This window comes from Rhinopithecus bieti, unplaced genomic scaffold (genome assembly GCF_001698545.2).
Source record: "Rhinopithecus bieti isolate Rb0 unplaced genomic scaffold, ASM169854v2 scaffold_15185, whole genome shotgun sequence".
NCBI classification, from domain to species: Eukaryota; Metazoa; Chordata; class Mammalia; order Primates; family Cercopithecidae; genus Rhinopithecus; species Rhinopithecus bieti.
In genome coordinates, this window is record NW_016808100.1 from 552,044 (window position 1) to 569,314 (window position 17,271).

The 17,271-nt window shown below is 51.3% G+C and overlaps 1 protein-coding gene across 1 annotated transcript in view; it reads left to right on the forward strand.

Moving 5' to 3' along the window:
* Nucleotides 1-17,271, forward strand: part of ZNF423 (zinc finger protein 423) — a 313,807-nt gene that overhangs the window by 274,280 nt on the left and 22,256 nt on the right. The window contains 2 exon segments of the mRNA XM_017885564.1: nt 5,046-5,177; nt 6,800-6,915. Of these exon segments, the coding sequence (XP_017741053.1) occupies nt 5,046-5,177; nt 6,800-6,915 (248 nt within the window).

The following is a 17,271-nucleotide window of genomic DNA, read 5'->3' on the forward strand; positions in this document are numbered from 1 at the left end:
GTCCAAGAATTAAAGGTGGGCTGGGTGCTGGAAAGGATGGGGGCGTGTGCTGTGTTCGCTGGGGGTCTCGAGTAAGGCCCTCTGAGGAGGTGTCCTTTAGGCAGACCCCTGAGTGAAATGAGGGAAGGAGTGTGGGATGATCTGGGGGTCTCAGTAAGGGCAGATGTCCTGTGGCCGAAGAAGCCTGCTTGGCTGCCCTGTAATGACGCTGCCTGTTTTCTAGTGGCAGAAGCAGAAGCTCAGAGAGGCAAAGTAACTTACTCCAGTCTACACAGCAGGTGAGTGGTAGAACTGGGGCTCAAAACCAAGTGTTTCCGGCTCTAGCTTTTGTGTCCTTCATTGCCACCTCCTGGATGTAGGTGGCTAGTCATGCCCTTGTCAACACCAGGCGGAAGTCATTGGTCCTCTCTAGACAGGTGTGTGCATTAATGATGCTACTCTGGCGTGAGCTTTCCCGAGGGGGGTTCCTGCTAAGAGAGGGGGTAGGCAGGGACCATCCGTTGTGGCTGGAGCAGGTCACGCTCAGTGCGCCAGAGCCCGAGAACAATGCCCCGTCCACACCCTGCTGCAGCCCGCCGCTTCTCCCTCCCAGGCAGCAAATTATGGCCTCGAATGTGTGCCCAGGCCTGCCTTTGACATCAGTGGGGCCTACCTGAGCTTCACCTTCAGGATTCTGATAATCAGTTCTCTCTCCTCCCGGCTTCCCCCAAGACCCGTATGGAAATAAGTATGTGTCTGCCAGGGATCAAATGCTTTTGGAGACAAAAGTCGGTACCAGGGACATTACAGGGAGCTATCATCTCGGCACGATGCTCTTCCACAAAGCCCTCTGCTCCTCTTTTGGGCTGACACAGTTTCAGCCTGAAAGGTTCCAGCAGGCTGACTTGGTTTTAAGCAAAAGCACATCCTATTATTTTTTTGAGAAATGAAGTGTAAAATTAACGCTTATTATTCCTGAGCAGAGGTGGGAGAAAGGAGAGACAGGGACTTTGGGATTTTCGTGCTTGGCGGGTTGTTTGTTTGGCAGTTTGGGTTTTTGTTTATTTTTATTTTTTTAAATCATAATAAATCAATAGATTTCGACTTATAGGGAACAGGAGGCAAGATCTGAATTTCAGCAGGTGAAATCTGCATTTCACTTTACAAATAAGCTGGGCTGCATAAGTCACTTGAGTTGTGTGAGTCTCTCTTATGGATGCCTGTCATGTGCTATAAAAAAAAAAAAAGGCACAGAAAAGGAAGGAAAGCGATCGTGCGTCTTAACTCACAAAATCCTCCAGTCCCCACGTCGGGGCGGAGGGGCCTGCGGGCTCCCAGACAGCTTTGTCATTCTGCTCCAAGGTGTCGGCCGAGCACCGTGCGATCTTATATAATTCAGGAAAGTGATTCTCGGAGGGTGCCGCTATCGGCGGACCCTGCATATTGGGATGGAACGAGAGGTTGTCAGCGCCTGCGGGGTGAGAGTGATGGTGCTAGCAAATTCTATCAATATCCATGGGCTGGCTCACATTGGGTCACCAACACGCAAAGGAGTGTTTGTCACACTAACTAGGGCAGCCCCTCCCCGCCCTCTCCACCTCCCCGGCCCTCCCCCTGTTTTCCTGGATGGTTTCATAGGCAGAGGTACATGTAATGGACACCCAAGGGAGTACCTCGAACCCCTCCAGTGGGGAGAAGGCCTCGTCTTCAGAAAGATTTGCAAATCAAAAGGTCTTGCCTTGAGTGGGAGCCAGTCCCAGCTCTGCGGGAACCCCTCAGGCTTTATTCCACCCCTCCCTTCACTTTCACTTTTGCTTGTTTTATTTCTCCTCTCCTCTTTCCCCAGGTTTGACTCTCTTAAAACACTTGGGGGAGAGAGAGGAAAGGGTCCCGAGACACATGGTGGTCTGTTGGGCTCTTGATCTAATTAGCCTGGAACCTTACTTTGACACTGGTTTGGGGCTGTGATCTGCTTAAATGGTAGCCGTTTGGGCCCCGCACGGCTTGCAGCTCCAGGGCTGCCTGACTGTGCACATATTTATGAACGTGGGCGCTGGGTGTAGCTGCGGTTATGAATCAGGGGGGACCGGCTGATGAATTGCTCGGCACTCGGAGAACGGAAAGTGACTGTCAGACATGATTTCTCTGATTTATAAGTTGCAGGAGGCTTCTTTGTCCTCTCGGTGTTTGTGTATCAGATGGGCACGCCGCCATTCACAGCCAAGTGGCTAAAGACCCCCTCTCGGCAGAGAGCAGTAAATCCTCTTTGCCATCTCAGCCCCAGAGCCCCAGCTGGGCAGGGAGAGAGGGCCCAGCCTGGGGGTGTCTCTCCTCTGTGAGTATGTCCGAGCCCCTCCCGCAGGTGAGCCCAGGAAGGCCCTGATGCTTTTCGAGCCACAGGAGGAGAAAACATCATCCATGCCCATTGCCTAATTGCCAGGGTCAGAAAAACTCACATGGTTACATGAATCAAGGGTCATTGTGCCCAGTGAGGGGGTAGTCGTGTGTGCGTGTATGCATGTGTGTGCGTGTGTGTGTGTGTGCTCATGAACTGGAAGAGTCAGGGCAGGTTGCCTGGAGGTGGTGTATGGTGGCAGGGTACAAGTCAGGGCAGGCTGCCTGGAGGTGGTGTACGGTGGTGGGGTACAAGTCAGGGCGGGTTGCCTGGAGGTGGTGTATGGTGGTGGGGTACAAGTCAGGGCAGGCTGCAGGTGGTGTACGGTGACGGGGGTACATGCATATAGGAATGGTTTTGTATCCTCTTCTGCACCACCCCCATCTGGCTGTGTTACTTGAGTAAATGGTCTAATTCTCTGAACCCATTTCTTCTTCCCAGAAGTGCAGTTTTCCAAGCAAGCTGGCTTATTTCTGAAATTGAAATATGTTATAAACTATTCTTACAGAAAACTCTGCACAGTTGTCAACTTCACATACCCCCTCCCTCCTTAATGTCCAAGGGGTGTCCTCATTCTAATAAGGTCACATTTATGGATGGAGTCTCTTTCATTCCTTGATCCTACACCCTGGTGCCAGGCGCTGGGCAAGGTTGTTTGTGCAGGGGGCAGGGGATGCACTGGAGGGTCTTTCGAGGCAGCCCCCCCCACACTGGAGGCCATCTCTAATTATGATGAAAGTCTCCCTAAGGGAGGCGGAGACCTGCAAGGGGCCTGCAGGGCGAGCGTGCTGAGCCTGCCCTGTGTCCCAAAACTTGTCAATGAATTCCTTTTCCGCTAGTTTAAATGGAAGATCTGTTTGAGTCTCTGTCGGGTGTATGTGGCCTAGTTGCCAGGGCTCCAGGGGCATGACAAACACCCGGTAGATTCCAGCCAGTGGGCTATGTGGGGCAGGCCCACCTGTGTGTGCACGTGTGTGTGTGCGCCTCTGCGGTGGGGTGCCGGGGGGTGCGGGGGATGGTTGGGCCGGGGGGAATGCCTGCTGTCTCTGCCAGCCCCTGCCAGGGCCTGGGGACCCAGGGACTCGCCAGAAGCCTCAGCCCATCTGTGTTCATGTCTTGCCACCGGCAGAACCCCTCTGCTACCTAATTCTTGCCTTTAAGGGCAAATCAGAGCACCTGGCGCCTTCAGTGAGGCTGGTTCCCTGGGGGAGCCCAAAGGGGAACCCATGTCCTTGGTTGTCCCAGATAATGCTCTCACCAACACTGACATGCCAGGCAGTAAACATTTATTGAGCACTTGCTATGTGCCAGGGTCTGTTCCAGACCCGTGTGCGTGTATTAGCTCATTTAATTCTCATAGCAACTATAAGAGAAAAGCTGCGATGGAGTGTTTCAGACAGAGGAAACTGAGGTACAGAGAGGTTGTGTGACTTGCCTAAGATCACCCAGTAAGGGTCAGGACTGGATTCCAACCCCAGGTGATGTGAGGCTCAAACCAGGGGATTCCCCAGCCCCACCACTGACCCCTGGGCCCCTCTGTCCTCTTGCAGCCAGGGAGGCAGGGAGGACAGGTTGTCCCCATCTTACTGCACATGAGCTGGTGCCCACAGCATGCTGTGTGGGGCTGAGGAGCCAGGATTTGAACCTGGTGCTGCTCGATTGTGGGCGAGGACACCAGGGCTCTGAGCCTCCTCGATGCTGGCAAGGCTGGTGCTCAGGCGCTGTGTGTCCTCTGGCGCCTTTGGGTGAAGGTTTGGGGTCTCAGCGGCTCCCAGGTGGGGAGATGGAGGAGCTGTGTTCTGGTCTGAAGCAGGATGGCGAGTTTGCCCATTGTCCATCATCCACTGCATAGACCATTTGTTTAAAAGAAAAGCAGATAAAAGAAAAACAGATTAAAAAGAGCGTTTGGTGCAGTATCTTCCGTGCTGCCCGTCACTCTCGAAGTAAAATTCCAAAGTCCTCCGGGGCTGACAAGACCCTTCTTGTGCATCCCTGTGGCCTCTCTGACCTCACTCCTGGCCCTCCGAGCTCAGGCACTCTGTTCCCATGCTGGACTTTAAGCCCGCCCAGCACAGCATGGACCCACCTCAGGGCCCTGCCCCCACCCATCTCCTAGAGTGCTCTCACCATGTATTCACATCACCTCCTGACACTGCATTATGTGCTGATGGTTTTGTTTATCATCTGTCTACCCCACCACCAGAATGGGGGCAGAGACATGATTTGTTTAGTTGCCTAAAGAATCCTTAGAGCAAAGTTCCTGGCACGTAGTACATGCTCAATAAATATTTGATTGCAATTTTTAAAATCCTGGTTGGACCACCTTCTCCATCTGGTACCTCAAGTTGGGTGCCTCTGCACAGTGACCCAGTCTTGGGACTAAAGCTGTTGACCATGGCCTGCACCCCTGGCTGCTTGATCAGCAGGAGAAATCACAGCAAATGGCACCTCCAAGGGCCAGATATTTGGAGCTGGTCCTCTGGGGTCTGTAAGCCTCTAGGGGTGAGGCCATGTGGAGCCAGGATGAGTCTTGGTGTCTGTGGTCCCCTCACCAAGCCTGGTGCTGGGGATTGGAGGGGGATTAGCCCTGGGGTCTATGGGAGGCCTTGTGGGCACCTGTCTGGGGGACATGGCATCCTGGTCACTGACTAGTCACGGGTTTTCCTTTCAGAGGAAGGCATCAACCACGAGTGTAAGCTGTGCAACCAGATGTTCGACTCCCCAGCCAAGCTTCTCTGTCACCTCATTGAGCACAGCTTCGAGGGCATGGGCGGCACCTTCAAATGCCCTGTGTGTTTCACAGGTAAGGTACCCAGCGTGTGCCCCTCGGGGGAGAGAGATGGACGCAGGAGCCCTGCCCTGTTGTTGTGGGATCCCAGCGTGTGCTCTTCCTCTTTCCTTGGCAGGCCTGTTATAGTCCAGGACTCCATGGGGGATACCCTGAGGGATTAACAGGCCCTTTGCCCCACGTCCCTCAGTTCAGAGCTGACACAAGCCTTCCTTCAGTGCTCTCTGGCCTCTCCTCATCAGCAGGCTGGTTGCACCCTCTCCGCGCCCTCTGCACACAGCGGCTAGAAGCCCTTTGTCCAACCCAGCCTCAACCCTCTGCTGCAGTTTTCCCCTCCCAGGCCCTGTGTTTGTCTCCCTGAGCCTAGAGCTCTATTCAGCACTGCTGGGGCTTCCAGCTTCACATACTCCTGGTTCCCCCTCTTCCCTGGCCTACCTAGCTCCCATCCATTCTCCAGGATGCAGGGGTCAAGGGCAGCTCTGCCAGCCAAGTCCCCAGCCCCCGGACTGGCTGCCGGCCCAGGCGAATGGCTGTCCCAGCCCGAGGCAAGTCTCAGGGGCTCTGCCGGCCCCCTCCTGCTGCCCAGATGGCAGCCGGTGTGCGTGGGAGAGCCTGGCCTTCCCTGCCTCCCCTGACATCTGCTGTCTGCCACGGCAGGAAGCCCACCCTGGGGAGGACGCCTGGCGGGAGGGTATCTCTGAAGTGCTCACCTCCCAGACACACAGCTGCTCTGGGCTGCCTCCTGTGTGCGCCCAGGGCCGGGGCCACCTCGGGACTCCTGCCACCGGGAAGCCGGGGCTAGACCTGCTCCATGCCAGGCCCAGGGGTGTCCAATCTGGGGTAAATCCCCCAAACACACACCCCTGGGGCTCCCAAGAGTCCCTGAGCACCCTGATGCCTTCTTCCCCCTCATCTCAGGAGCCCCACCCATCTGTCACTGTCACACTCTGAGGCTGGCACTGAGGGGCCCCAGCTGCCCGTCTGCCGACCCAGGACACGGGGCCTCTGTGTGGGGGCCCAAGGATGCTGACAACAATAAAAATAGGAATTTGTGTTGGTTGAGCAACTTCTTGTACAAGACCCTGTGCTGAGCTTATTTAATTCAAGTCTAGGCTCTGCCACTTGCTAGTGGTGGGACCTTGGACAAGCCATTTAACATTCCTGGCATTTCAGTTTTCTCTTGTATAGAATGGAGATAATAGCACCTGTCCTACAGGCCTGGGAGAGGTTCAAGGAGCTCGCCCCGTAGGTGTCTGGTTGTTGATGACGGGGATGAGGAGGATAGCATTCATTTGTCTGTGGCAGGCCATCTTTTAAGCACTTTATCAGTATTAACCCATTTGATCCTCCCAGCCTCCAGCCAGGGACATACTATAATCTTCATTTTTTGAGTGAGGAAATGGAGCCCAGAGAGGTTAAGTGACTTACCCAAGGTTGCACAGCCACTAAGTACCAGAGCTCAGCTTATCTAACTCGAGCCTCCTCTAGTAGGTGCTAGAATGCTCCCAGTAGCCCACTATTTGGCTGACTGTGCCCACACCACAGTGATCCCTGCCTGCGAGTGTTGTGGGGGCAGCTGCCACAAGAGGCTGGGCTGGTGTCCTGAGCTTGGCCCTGACGGCCGTGTCTGTGTCTAGTCTTTGTCCAGGCCAACAAGTTGCAGCAGCACATCTTTGCCGTGCACGGGCAAGAGGACAAGATCTACGACTGCTCGCAGTGCCCTCAGAAGTTCTTCTTCCAGACTGAGCTGCAGGTGGGTGCCCACATCTGCTGCACCACGCCGCCTGATAGTCCTCGGTTCCCCTGTCAGCACCGAGGGTCTCAGGGTTAAGGCAAGATGGTGGCATCTTATGGTGGCATCTTATGCTGGCAGGTCTGCAATCAGGGACTGACCTCCTGGCTGGCAGGCATGGAGTGTCAGCCCCCTGGCCTCTGCCAGCCCAGCGTTCTCAAAAGAACCAACTGCCACCGACTAAGCCCAGAGCAGGAGTCAGAAGCTTACATTTGAGGTGTTTCGTGGCAAGTCCTGTCTGCTCTTGGGGATTCCATTTCCCTACCTCTATTGTAAAATGATATTTGACTGAGTTTGGTTCTGTGGCTAGTAGCTCATGATGTCTCTGTGGCTGGGTCCTGGGGCTGTGTGGGGACAGGAGTTAGGTCTGGGGCTTTGGAGCCTCCAGCTTTGCCCAGAAAAGCCAGAAAAGTAAGAGTAGTGGTGCCCAATTGCCCCAAATTGGAGGCAGTCACCAGAGGTCCTGAGACCAATGTGGCTCTCAGGCAAGGGACAGGGGCCTCAGCCAGCTTCCTTGCATCCTCATCCCCAGCCTGTGGTAGCTGAGAAGACCTTGGGAAAGGAAGCTGCTGTGACGGTCTTCCCAGGCATTTGCAGCTGCCTCCCTTGGAATCCCATGGGGCCCCTTCTCACCTGTTACTGGTTTTTCCAAGGAGCAAGATCTGTGCCCAAGTGAAACTGCTTTCTCTCCCACTGGATTTTGCAAAAAATTCTTGTAACACTGGAGAGATCACATGCCCACCAGAAATACAGCACACACACAGAGAAAAATCTCACATTCACCGTACCTGGACTATAGCATCACACACACAAAGGGAAGGTGCATACACACAGTTCCTATCACAGTGCATATGCCCAGAGATGTCACTTACAAAGAGTAACACAGCACCCACACTGAGGAATACCACACACATGCAGCACAACACTGCACCCCCAAAAGAAGGACCACACTCATGTCCACAGATAGATCACACATACACACAGACGGACATGCCGAAATGTCACGTACCAAGAATGGGCCCGTCGGGAAGGATACGGGTAGGTTAGGCTGCAATAATAAACGTCCTCTTGGTCTCTGTCCTCAACAAAAGGTTTATTTGTTGCCCATGACATATCCAAGCAGGTGATGCGGAAGGGACTCTGTTCATGATATTACTCAGTGACCTGGGCCCACGGAGGGTCCATGTGCATCCCCGTTTCCGTAGTCACTGAGGCAGGGAGAAGAGGGAGATGGTGACTTCTGTACCAGCTCTTCAAGTTTCCCCTCAGAAATGATGCATGCCACCTTCTCTCACATTGGATTGACTAGGGTAATCCCCGCGGGCATGCCCACCCTCAAAGTGGGTGAGGCAGGGAATTCCACCCTCTGCCTGGAAGGAGAAGAGAGCCCTAAGGACTCACACACACCAGTTTGGCCCCCCAGGACAGAACCCCCACACCCAGCAGCACCCTCCCTCATCCCCATGCCACTGCTGCACCTGCATGCAGCAGTCTCCAAGCCACCCAGGTTACAAGGCTGGGGCCACTCACCCTGTGCAGAGTCACTTGAATGACCACAGTGGTGCCCCCGTCTCTGGGGTTAGAGGGGCACAGCTGTGGCCTGTTGTAGGGGGCCCCCTTCTTACTGTGCTGTGGCCCACCCACACTGCCAGGCCTGGGCCTGCCTGTCTGCACAGCTGTTGGTGGCTGTTGCCTGGAGGACATGCAAACAGGCCCTTGGAGGATGTGGGGGCCGGCGGGATTCACCATTCGATGGTCAAGTCCTGTTTCCATAGGCTGGCACCATGCCAGGGCTGGGCAGGCTGAGCTCAGGGCTGGCCCCGAGGAGCATCCAGCTGGTGTGGCGGAAAGCCTGTTTCTTTTCGTGCTTAGGGTGCTCATAAATATGTGTATTGTACATGAGGCCTTTATCCCATTGTCACAGTGTGGGACAGAGTTATGAAACCAATTATACAGACCCGGCCCAGAGAGGGGATTCCACTTCCAAAAGGCCACCACTGAGCTAGTGAACGTGACCATGCCACTGCTGTCTCCCCATTGATCCACAAACTGAGCCGATGTCTCTGTGCTTAGGATGTATGGGGTGTTGGTGCCATCCAGGAAGCCTCCCTGCTCGTGTGCTGGATGTGCACCCTCTCCCAAGTGCAGTCCATGCAGCCGCCTTATCCTACCTGCCTTACCTGCATGGCTCAGCTATCAAAATAGGCCTGGGTCCCCTGAGAGAGGAAGCTTTCTATAGTCCAGCAGGTCAGGCCTCTTTTAAACCCATTAGTGCATATAAACTACGATTTATTTACACTTCAGACTTGCTCAGCTCCTGCCTGGCTCCCCTGTATTGTCCCACATGCCAAGAGGTCTCTTCTCTGTTGGCCTTAAGTTTATTCCCAGAGGAGGTTTCCCATCCTGACGTTTTTGAGCTTCATCAGTGTCACCAGGCTGGGCGCCTAGCTCATAAGCACAGAGGTGGTGGGAAGCTGCTGCTTTCAATCTGGATCTCACTTCGATCCCACCTATCTCGAGCTGTGGGCCACACTTCACCTGAGAATGGTTCATGTTAGCTGGTGGTTTCCTGGGTCATCCCATTAACCTTTAAGTCAGATCCTCAAATACTGAGAAACCGCTAAATTACAACCTTAACGAGTCACTATTTTCTGCAATTAATGACTTTAATTATAGACTGTTTAAATATGGAAGTGTTGTGGCAACGCCAAATCTATGCAAATAATAGCTCTCGTTAAGTAACTTGAATAGCAATTTTCTGGTTTTTGAGAGGAGGGTTTTTCAGGCATTGGAGTGTTCGTTGTCCCTACACAGAAGCTGGAGCTGGAAAGCCCTGGTCGGGTGGAACAGGCAAGTGTGCTGTTTCTTGGAACGAGCTGGGGGTTTGGGTGGGGCAGTGGGAGGCAAGGCCAGCTAGAGTTCTACCCTTGCTGGTTTCTTGTGGCCATGTTTAGTTTGAGGTCATGCACGGAAATTCTGGGAACCTGGTATTTGCAGGCACAAGGGACTATGGGCTGAGAGGTCTTGAGAAGATTCTAGGTTTAGGATTGAGCTCACTGCAGGACCAGGAAGTGCTGCTGCAGGAATAGAAGTATAGGAGGTAGAATTAAATCACGACAGGCTTAGTCTCTGTCAACATTAACATGTCTCCCTCCAAACGTAGTGTTTTCTTAGGAAGCTTTGACAGGAGCACGGTTGCCAGTATGAGGGAGGTGTGAGTCCTCTTTGATTCCAAGTTCGGAGAGCTCTGCCCAAAAGACTGAGATTAATTCAAAGGAGTTTGGACAAACTGTTGCAAATTTACAATAGAATGATTAGGAACATGAGAGGGAACTAGCTTTCCTATTCATTTGTTTGAAGCAAGTATGTGGAGGTCCCATGATGTGCCAGGCCCTGTTTCTAGCACCTAAGAAAACAGTGTCGAAAAGATGAAGAAATACCCATGGGGTCCCCATTCTAGGAGATTGATGAGCACTTTCCAGTAAGAGCCAATGAAATGAAAAAAATAAAACCAGATAATGGGCTAGAGCATGCTGGGGGATTGAAGTCCGACATTCCTTGGTAAGTGTGGTCAGGGAAGGCCTCCCTGAGGAGGTGGCATGCAAGCTGAGGCCCGATGGCATGAAGGCAGGATTGTGTGGAAGAGAGCTGTGAGTGCAAAGGCCCTATGGCCATTGGCTGCCAGGGCTAGGATGACAGAAGGCAGAGTGCAGCTGAAGCACAGTGAATTGGGACAGAGGCACTGGAGCCCGGATCATGGCAAGGTTTTCAGGACAGTGAAGGACTTTGGATTTTATCTCTATCGTGATGGGAAACCAAGCAGAGGACAGATATTATCTGATTTACACCCTGAATCAAAATGTAAGAAGTTTGCTTTTGAAAGACGTGGTTAAGAGAATGAAAAGTCACAGATTGGGCAAACGTATTTGCAAATCACCTATCGAATAAAGCACTTGTATCCAGACTATATAAAGAACTCTCAAAACACCATAATGAGAGGGGACACAGAACGACTAAAAAAAGAGTAAAAATCTTCTGGCAGATGTCTCACCAAAGAAAATGAACATCATTAGTCATTAGGGAAGGGCAAGTGAAAACCATAGCCCGATGCCACCCACATAAACGAAAAACTTACAATGCTGAGAGTTGGTGAGGATGGGATCGGAACTCTCACAAATTAACGGTGGCAGTGCGAGATGGTATGGCCGTGTGATAAAATATTTGTCAGTTTCTTATGAATGTTCATTTACCATAAGACCCAGTAATCCCACTCTTAGTGTTTACCCAAGAAAAAGGAAAATTCACACTCACACCAATACCTCTACATGAATGATGACAGCAGCTTTGTCATGGCTCCAAACCAGAGGCCCCCTCGTTGTCCCTTATTTGGAGGATGGGTAACAGATGGGGTCATGTGTTACATTCATACAGGTCATGTGTGCATTCTCAGCAGTAAAAGGCAACTGCAGATACATGTAACAATGTGAATGAATCTTGTTTTTTTGTTGTTGTTGTTGTTTTTGTTTTTTTTTTAAGTGACAGAGTCTGGCCCTGTCACCCAGGCTGGAGTGCAGGAGTGTGGTCATGGCTCACTGCAGCCTCAACCTCCAGGGCTCATGTCATCCTTTCACCTCAGCTTCCTGAGTAGCTGGGACTGTAGGTACACACCACCACACCCAGATACTTTTTTAACTTTAAGTTTTATTTTTAGAGATGGGGTCTCATGATATTGCCCAGGCTGGTCTCAAACTCCTGAGCTCAAGCAGTCCTCACGCCTTGGCTTCCCAGAGTGTTGGAATTACAGGCATGAGCCACTGTCCCTGGCCCCATGGATAAATCTCTAATGCCACATGACAAAAGCCAGACTGAAAAGGTTCCATGAGGTATGGTTTTATTGACATGACATTCTGGAAAAAGACAAAAATATATCACAATAGAAAACAGACCAGTAGTTGTCAGTGGCTGAAGGTCGGAGTCGGGGGGAAGAAAAGGAAATAGGGGAGACTTTTTTTTTTTTGCAATGGAACATCTGAGTTTTGTGTACCTGATGTGAAAGCTGCTGATACGGAATACGGCAGTAATACGACTAGATATTGCTTTATAGGAGTGTGCAGAGATAGGGATAGACAGTGTGCACAGTTATTTGGAAAATTTTATAAGTCTGCTAGTGTTCTGTGTACAGAAAAAGTGAATTTTCTGAATGACAAATTTGGAAACTGTGGTTCTCATTGTCATTTTTATGATATTCTTTGTGGAAAGATCGTTTATCACTGGACACATTCAGAACCAGTACCAGTGACAGACTTTAATATACAATATAGTTACCTTGAGGGTCATGTGTGTGTGTCTGCACATGCAAGAAATGGTTCAAAACAATGGGGGATCTATGCAGAAGCTATAACTGCATGTGGTCAACACAGGGTATGTAGATTCTGAGGATGCAAATATCTTAGTGACATAAATATAACAAGACGTAACACAAATTGCGGAGAGAATGGGGATTGCAATGAACTTTTCCATTGTCAGTGTGATCCTGGTTACGCTCCTCCAGATTGTGAGCTGGTGATATCATCACCAGGAGGAAGTATTGATGATGGATTTTGGCTTATGGTAGAAAACAGTGTACCCTTGTTTTCAAAACGATGTGCTGCTCCTAAAAACAATGGTCTTTTCCTCAGCTTCTACATTTTTTTTTACCTTTGCTCATTTTAATTGCTATTGTTAGTCTTAAATGGAATAAAATGAAGAGATTTTGGAGCAAAGTGGGAACAGTAAGCAGCAGATCTATCTCAGAAGACAGCAGTAGTAACAACAACCAGTCACAGAGTTGAAGTAGCCCAAGTGATAACATCGAAGCCACAGGGTGGAGAAAGGATATTACCAAGAAACTCACCATTGACTGGCCTGATCTAACAATGAAAAAAAAAAGTTTTCTCTCATTTTGTTATAGCTTAAAGCTTTCAATTTCACAAAACGAAATAAATCCTATGACCGAAAGCGTGAAAAAAAGAAAAAAATAGGGGAGACTAAGGTTGGTCCATATACCTGTACCCCCGCCCACATATACACTTGCCCACGCTCACCCCACATCCTGAAAACCCAGGCAGTAGGGGATCCAGTCTGACCTCGAGGAATCTGTCCTGTGTCTGTTTAACCAGGAGAAGACTTGGATGGATTGCAGAAGAAATGCAGGGACAGTTGTCTTCGAGCATTTTAAGAACTCTGGGTCCTGGAGGGGTTCTCATTGCTTCAGGTGGTCCCAAGAATTTTGGCAGTGGGCACCAACTCAGAACAGGGGTTTTGGTCTTCGATAGTCATGGCTCAGGCATCACTCTCTGGAGTTGGCTCAAGTTAGAAGGGAAATTAAGCTGTAGGGACATGGATGGATTTTGGATGCCAAGAGCAGGAAGCAGTGTTGGGTTTTTGGCAGCCCTGTTCCCAGAGCCAAGTGTCACTTAAATAAGGCAGCAACACTCTGTCTTCTCTAAGACTGCCTGGTCCCTGCCTTCTGCCTCTTTCTGGCTTTTATTGTTCTCTCTACAGCCTAACTTTCTGGACTCCTCTGCACAAGGAGGAATATGGTCAAGGTTCCACAGCTCCTGTCAATTCTGCTAAGACAGACACCCTAGGTAGCTCAACAGAGAGGATTTAGTGTGAGGATTGGTGACATGGGTAGACAGAAGGAACACCAAGAAACCCCAGAGATAGTGACAGTGGTGGCAACCAGCCCTCAGGCAACAGGTGCTAGATCCCTGGAAAGGGGAATCTGGTAGGTGAGCCTGGGTCAGCTGTCCACCCTGCTCCAGTTAGCTGTGGCCGGGGGTAGGGCCATACAATATAAACCAGCAAGTTCAGGGTGCTGTCCAGGGAAGGGGTGTATGACCTAGATGGACACTGCACATTTGCAGTATGTGGGAAAACTGTCTAGAAATGGAAAGTGCTGAGGTCCCTGTTGGTAGAAGTGCACAAAGAATGCATGGTGTCTGAAATGCTGCCAAGAGTGAAGCAGGGAGTGGCCGGGTCTTTGTGAGGGCAGCTCCGTATTTAAAACCTTGCTCTGTCATGCACCAGCTGTAAGCCTCAGTTTCCTTATCTGTAAGGCAGGGGTGTGAGTAGTTCCTACTTAAGAGTTCAGCTGCAAAAGGCCCTAGGCACAGTGGCTGGCACACAGAGCACAGAGCAAACGCTGCCTGTTATTACTGACATTGACATCTGGGCAGTTTGAGGATCAGATGGCTTTGGGGGGTTCCCTCCCCTTGGAGTTTGCTCTGCTTTCATGATTTCTGGCCTGAGTTTGAACAAAGTGAGACTCTAAGTCCTTCCTTGTGTGGTATCCCACCAAGCCTCAGGGCTATGGGCACAGGAGACCCCACACTGGGGCATGGGGAGGAACCAGGTGCCCAGGGCAGTGAGACGGGGCATAAAGGGCATGGAATGGGGGTCGGAGGGCCGGGGCTTTGGGTCCCCCTTCCTCTACTTCTCTGAGTGCCTTTGGCCTGGGCTCTTTTCTTAGGACCCTCTATTTCTGAGCCATGTCCGGGCACCGTGAAGGGTGGTATGTAGATTTGACTGGGGGTGCAAGACAGCCTGCAAATGTCAGAGCTGTTAGCCTTGCGTTCCCAGCCTCAGGCCTCAGCAGATGAAGGCCTGGGGCCCTATCGGCCCCATGCCAGCGGTTAGCCAACCTGAGGGGAGGGGCAGCCTCTGCCCACCAGCCCAGCTGTCTCTGCATCTCCATGGGCACCTCTGTGCCCACAGACACTGGGCACGGATGGTGCCTCCATCTCCCCATCCTAACAACCTTGCTGCTTCCTGTTCTTCATCCTCACTGTGGGGATGCATGCATGAGGGTCATGTGCGGCTTACCAGCCATATAGGGCTGGCCTTAGACAGTGGACAAGCTCCCTTGAAATTGTACAAGAGACAACTTTCACAGCCTTCACCCCTGGACCCTAGGTCTGTGCTGTGGGCTAGGCTCGTTCTAAGCACTTTGCATGGATTGTGTCAGCACAGCCCTATAAACAAGGTATTCTTATCCCCCTTTACAGATACAGAAACTAAGGCTCTGAGAAGTTAAGCAGTTTGCCCAGGGTCATTTGCAAATGGCAGAGCCACATATAAAGCCGAATTGTCTTTGCCACCAAGGCAAACAGAAACCCTCCAAAGTTTAAATAAATTGCCATTTATATGAGCTAATAGATTTAAATGAGGCCTGCAGTGCTGAACTATAAAAAGCTTTCGTTGTCAGGGGACCCAGAAACTATTTTAGTAGTTGGGCCAAGCAGGTAGCACAAGTAGCAGTAACAGGGGATGCAAAAAAAATTGCTCCTGGGTGAGCCCAGGTGGGAACACCATGGGGCCTGTGCGCACAGGGCCAGGGATATGCACGGCCACATTTGCCAGGCTGCAGCTAGAGGCCAGGACCGTGCAAACCCTGCTGCTTGCAAATGAGCATCAGGATGGGTTTGGCTTAGGCTGGGCTTGGGGAGAGGAAGGATTCATTGTCATCATGGAGACAGGGACTTCCTAAGACCTCAGACTCCTGGTGCTGCCACCTTTCTCCCCTTTGTGACTTGCTTGGTCCTATCATGGGGGAATAGAACTTGAACTAGAGAGATGTCTTTTTAGACACAGAACTTCTGGGATCTCAGAGCTGCGGGGCACTGCCTGCCAGGGCACGTCAGAGTTCACAGCGCGTGTTTGTGTGCATGCACACACGCACCTGTCCTTGATGAAGCCAGTTTTGGGGTGTTGGACCAACACCACGCCCTGGAATTTTGACTCCCTCACTGACAAAGCCAGGGGCTGCAGGAAGTGATTCTGTGAGCCAGGCCCGCGGTGGCAAAGCGGCCAGCCCAGCGTTGAGCGGGCGCATTTAAAGGATTAGCTCACGCTGTTTGCTTGTATGTGCCTAATCATGCTGCTCCCAGCTAAATGATTACAATTGATTAAAAGCAGAGCTAGGTACTCTAACAAGCAACCCGGAGCCCTTCCGATGGGGTGAGCCGGGCTCTGCCAGGCTGGGTCCTGGTACCCAGCCAGAGGGAGGGCTCTCTGAGACAGGAGCAGGATCTCAGCTCCCTTGGGACCCTTCCTTCCTAGCCCTTGAGAACATTTGATTCGGCCCTTGCCCTGATTCCATTTACTGAGTACCTACTCCCAGCGCCACCTCAGGGGCCTGAGACAGAGCTGGAAACAAGGAGACAGGGTTTCTATTTTCATGGAGCTGACATGCTTTGGGAGATGCTGATGATAAGTCAGTAAATATATGAGCTGGGGGATTTCAGAGTGTGAGTTCTGAAGACAATAAAATGGTGTACTGTGATGAAGAGTGGTGTGTGTATGTGCGTGTGTGTATGCGCACATGTGTGTCTGTCTCTGTGTGTGCGTGTGTGTGTGTGTGTGTGTGTGTGTTGGGAGGTCAGGAAAGGCTGGCATTTCAGCCGAATCCTGGAGGTTGCAGAGCCAGTGTGGGGAAGAGCTGGGGGATCCTCCAGGAGAGGGAAGAGCCAGTACCAAGTATCTGAGGCCCAAGCAGATTTGGGGTATTCACGGAACAGAATAAAAGGGCAGAGGTACTAGAGGGGGGCAAGCAGGACAGACGGCCACTGCCTTCTGGCATCATTCTCCTGGGCTGGCTTTGCATTGCCTACCCAGTGAGATCGAGACAGGGCTTCCTAGATGCACGTACACCTGCCCATCCGCCTGCAGGAAGTACCGTTTCTTTCTCTTAATGCATCAGTGCAGCTCCAGTGCCTCCACCCCTGAGAAGCCTCTCTGATTCTCCTTCCTTTGGTTTCTCCAGCCCTTGGTTTAACCCCCTGATTCCTTTGCCAATATAGATTGTAAGTCACTATGTCTACACCAAACTCGCCACTCTGATGTGAGTTTTTGGAGAGTGAAGGCACCCTTTGCCTGCCATCCATCCATCCATTCATCCATCCATCCATCCATCCATCTCTCCCTCCCTCCCTCCCCATATGTGTTGACGTATTTTTTGAACTCCTACAAAGTCGGAAAGAGAACACAAGCAGGAAAGGAGGAAAAGAAAGAGGGGAAACCCACAGATTCCAGGAGCCCATTTTAAAATCCATGGTCCTTATAAGATGGGTAACCAAAGAGCCAGTTTCCTTGTCTCTTTATACTGCTGCTGTTGGATCTAGCCAGATAATTATAACTAATAATAATTAAAAATCAAAAGTGCTCTAGGCGCATTACTTAGCATTTGACTTTGGCTGCGCTTTCTGTGAGTAGCGGCATCTTCCTCCTTCCTGCTTTAGAGATTGCCCAGTCCTTGTCAACCTGACTTCTGTTGGG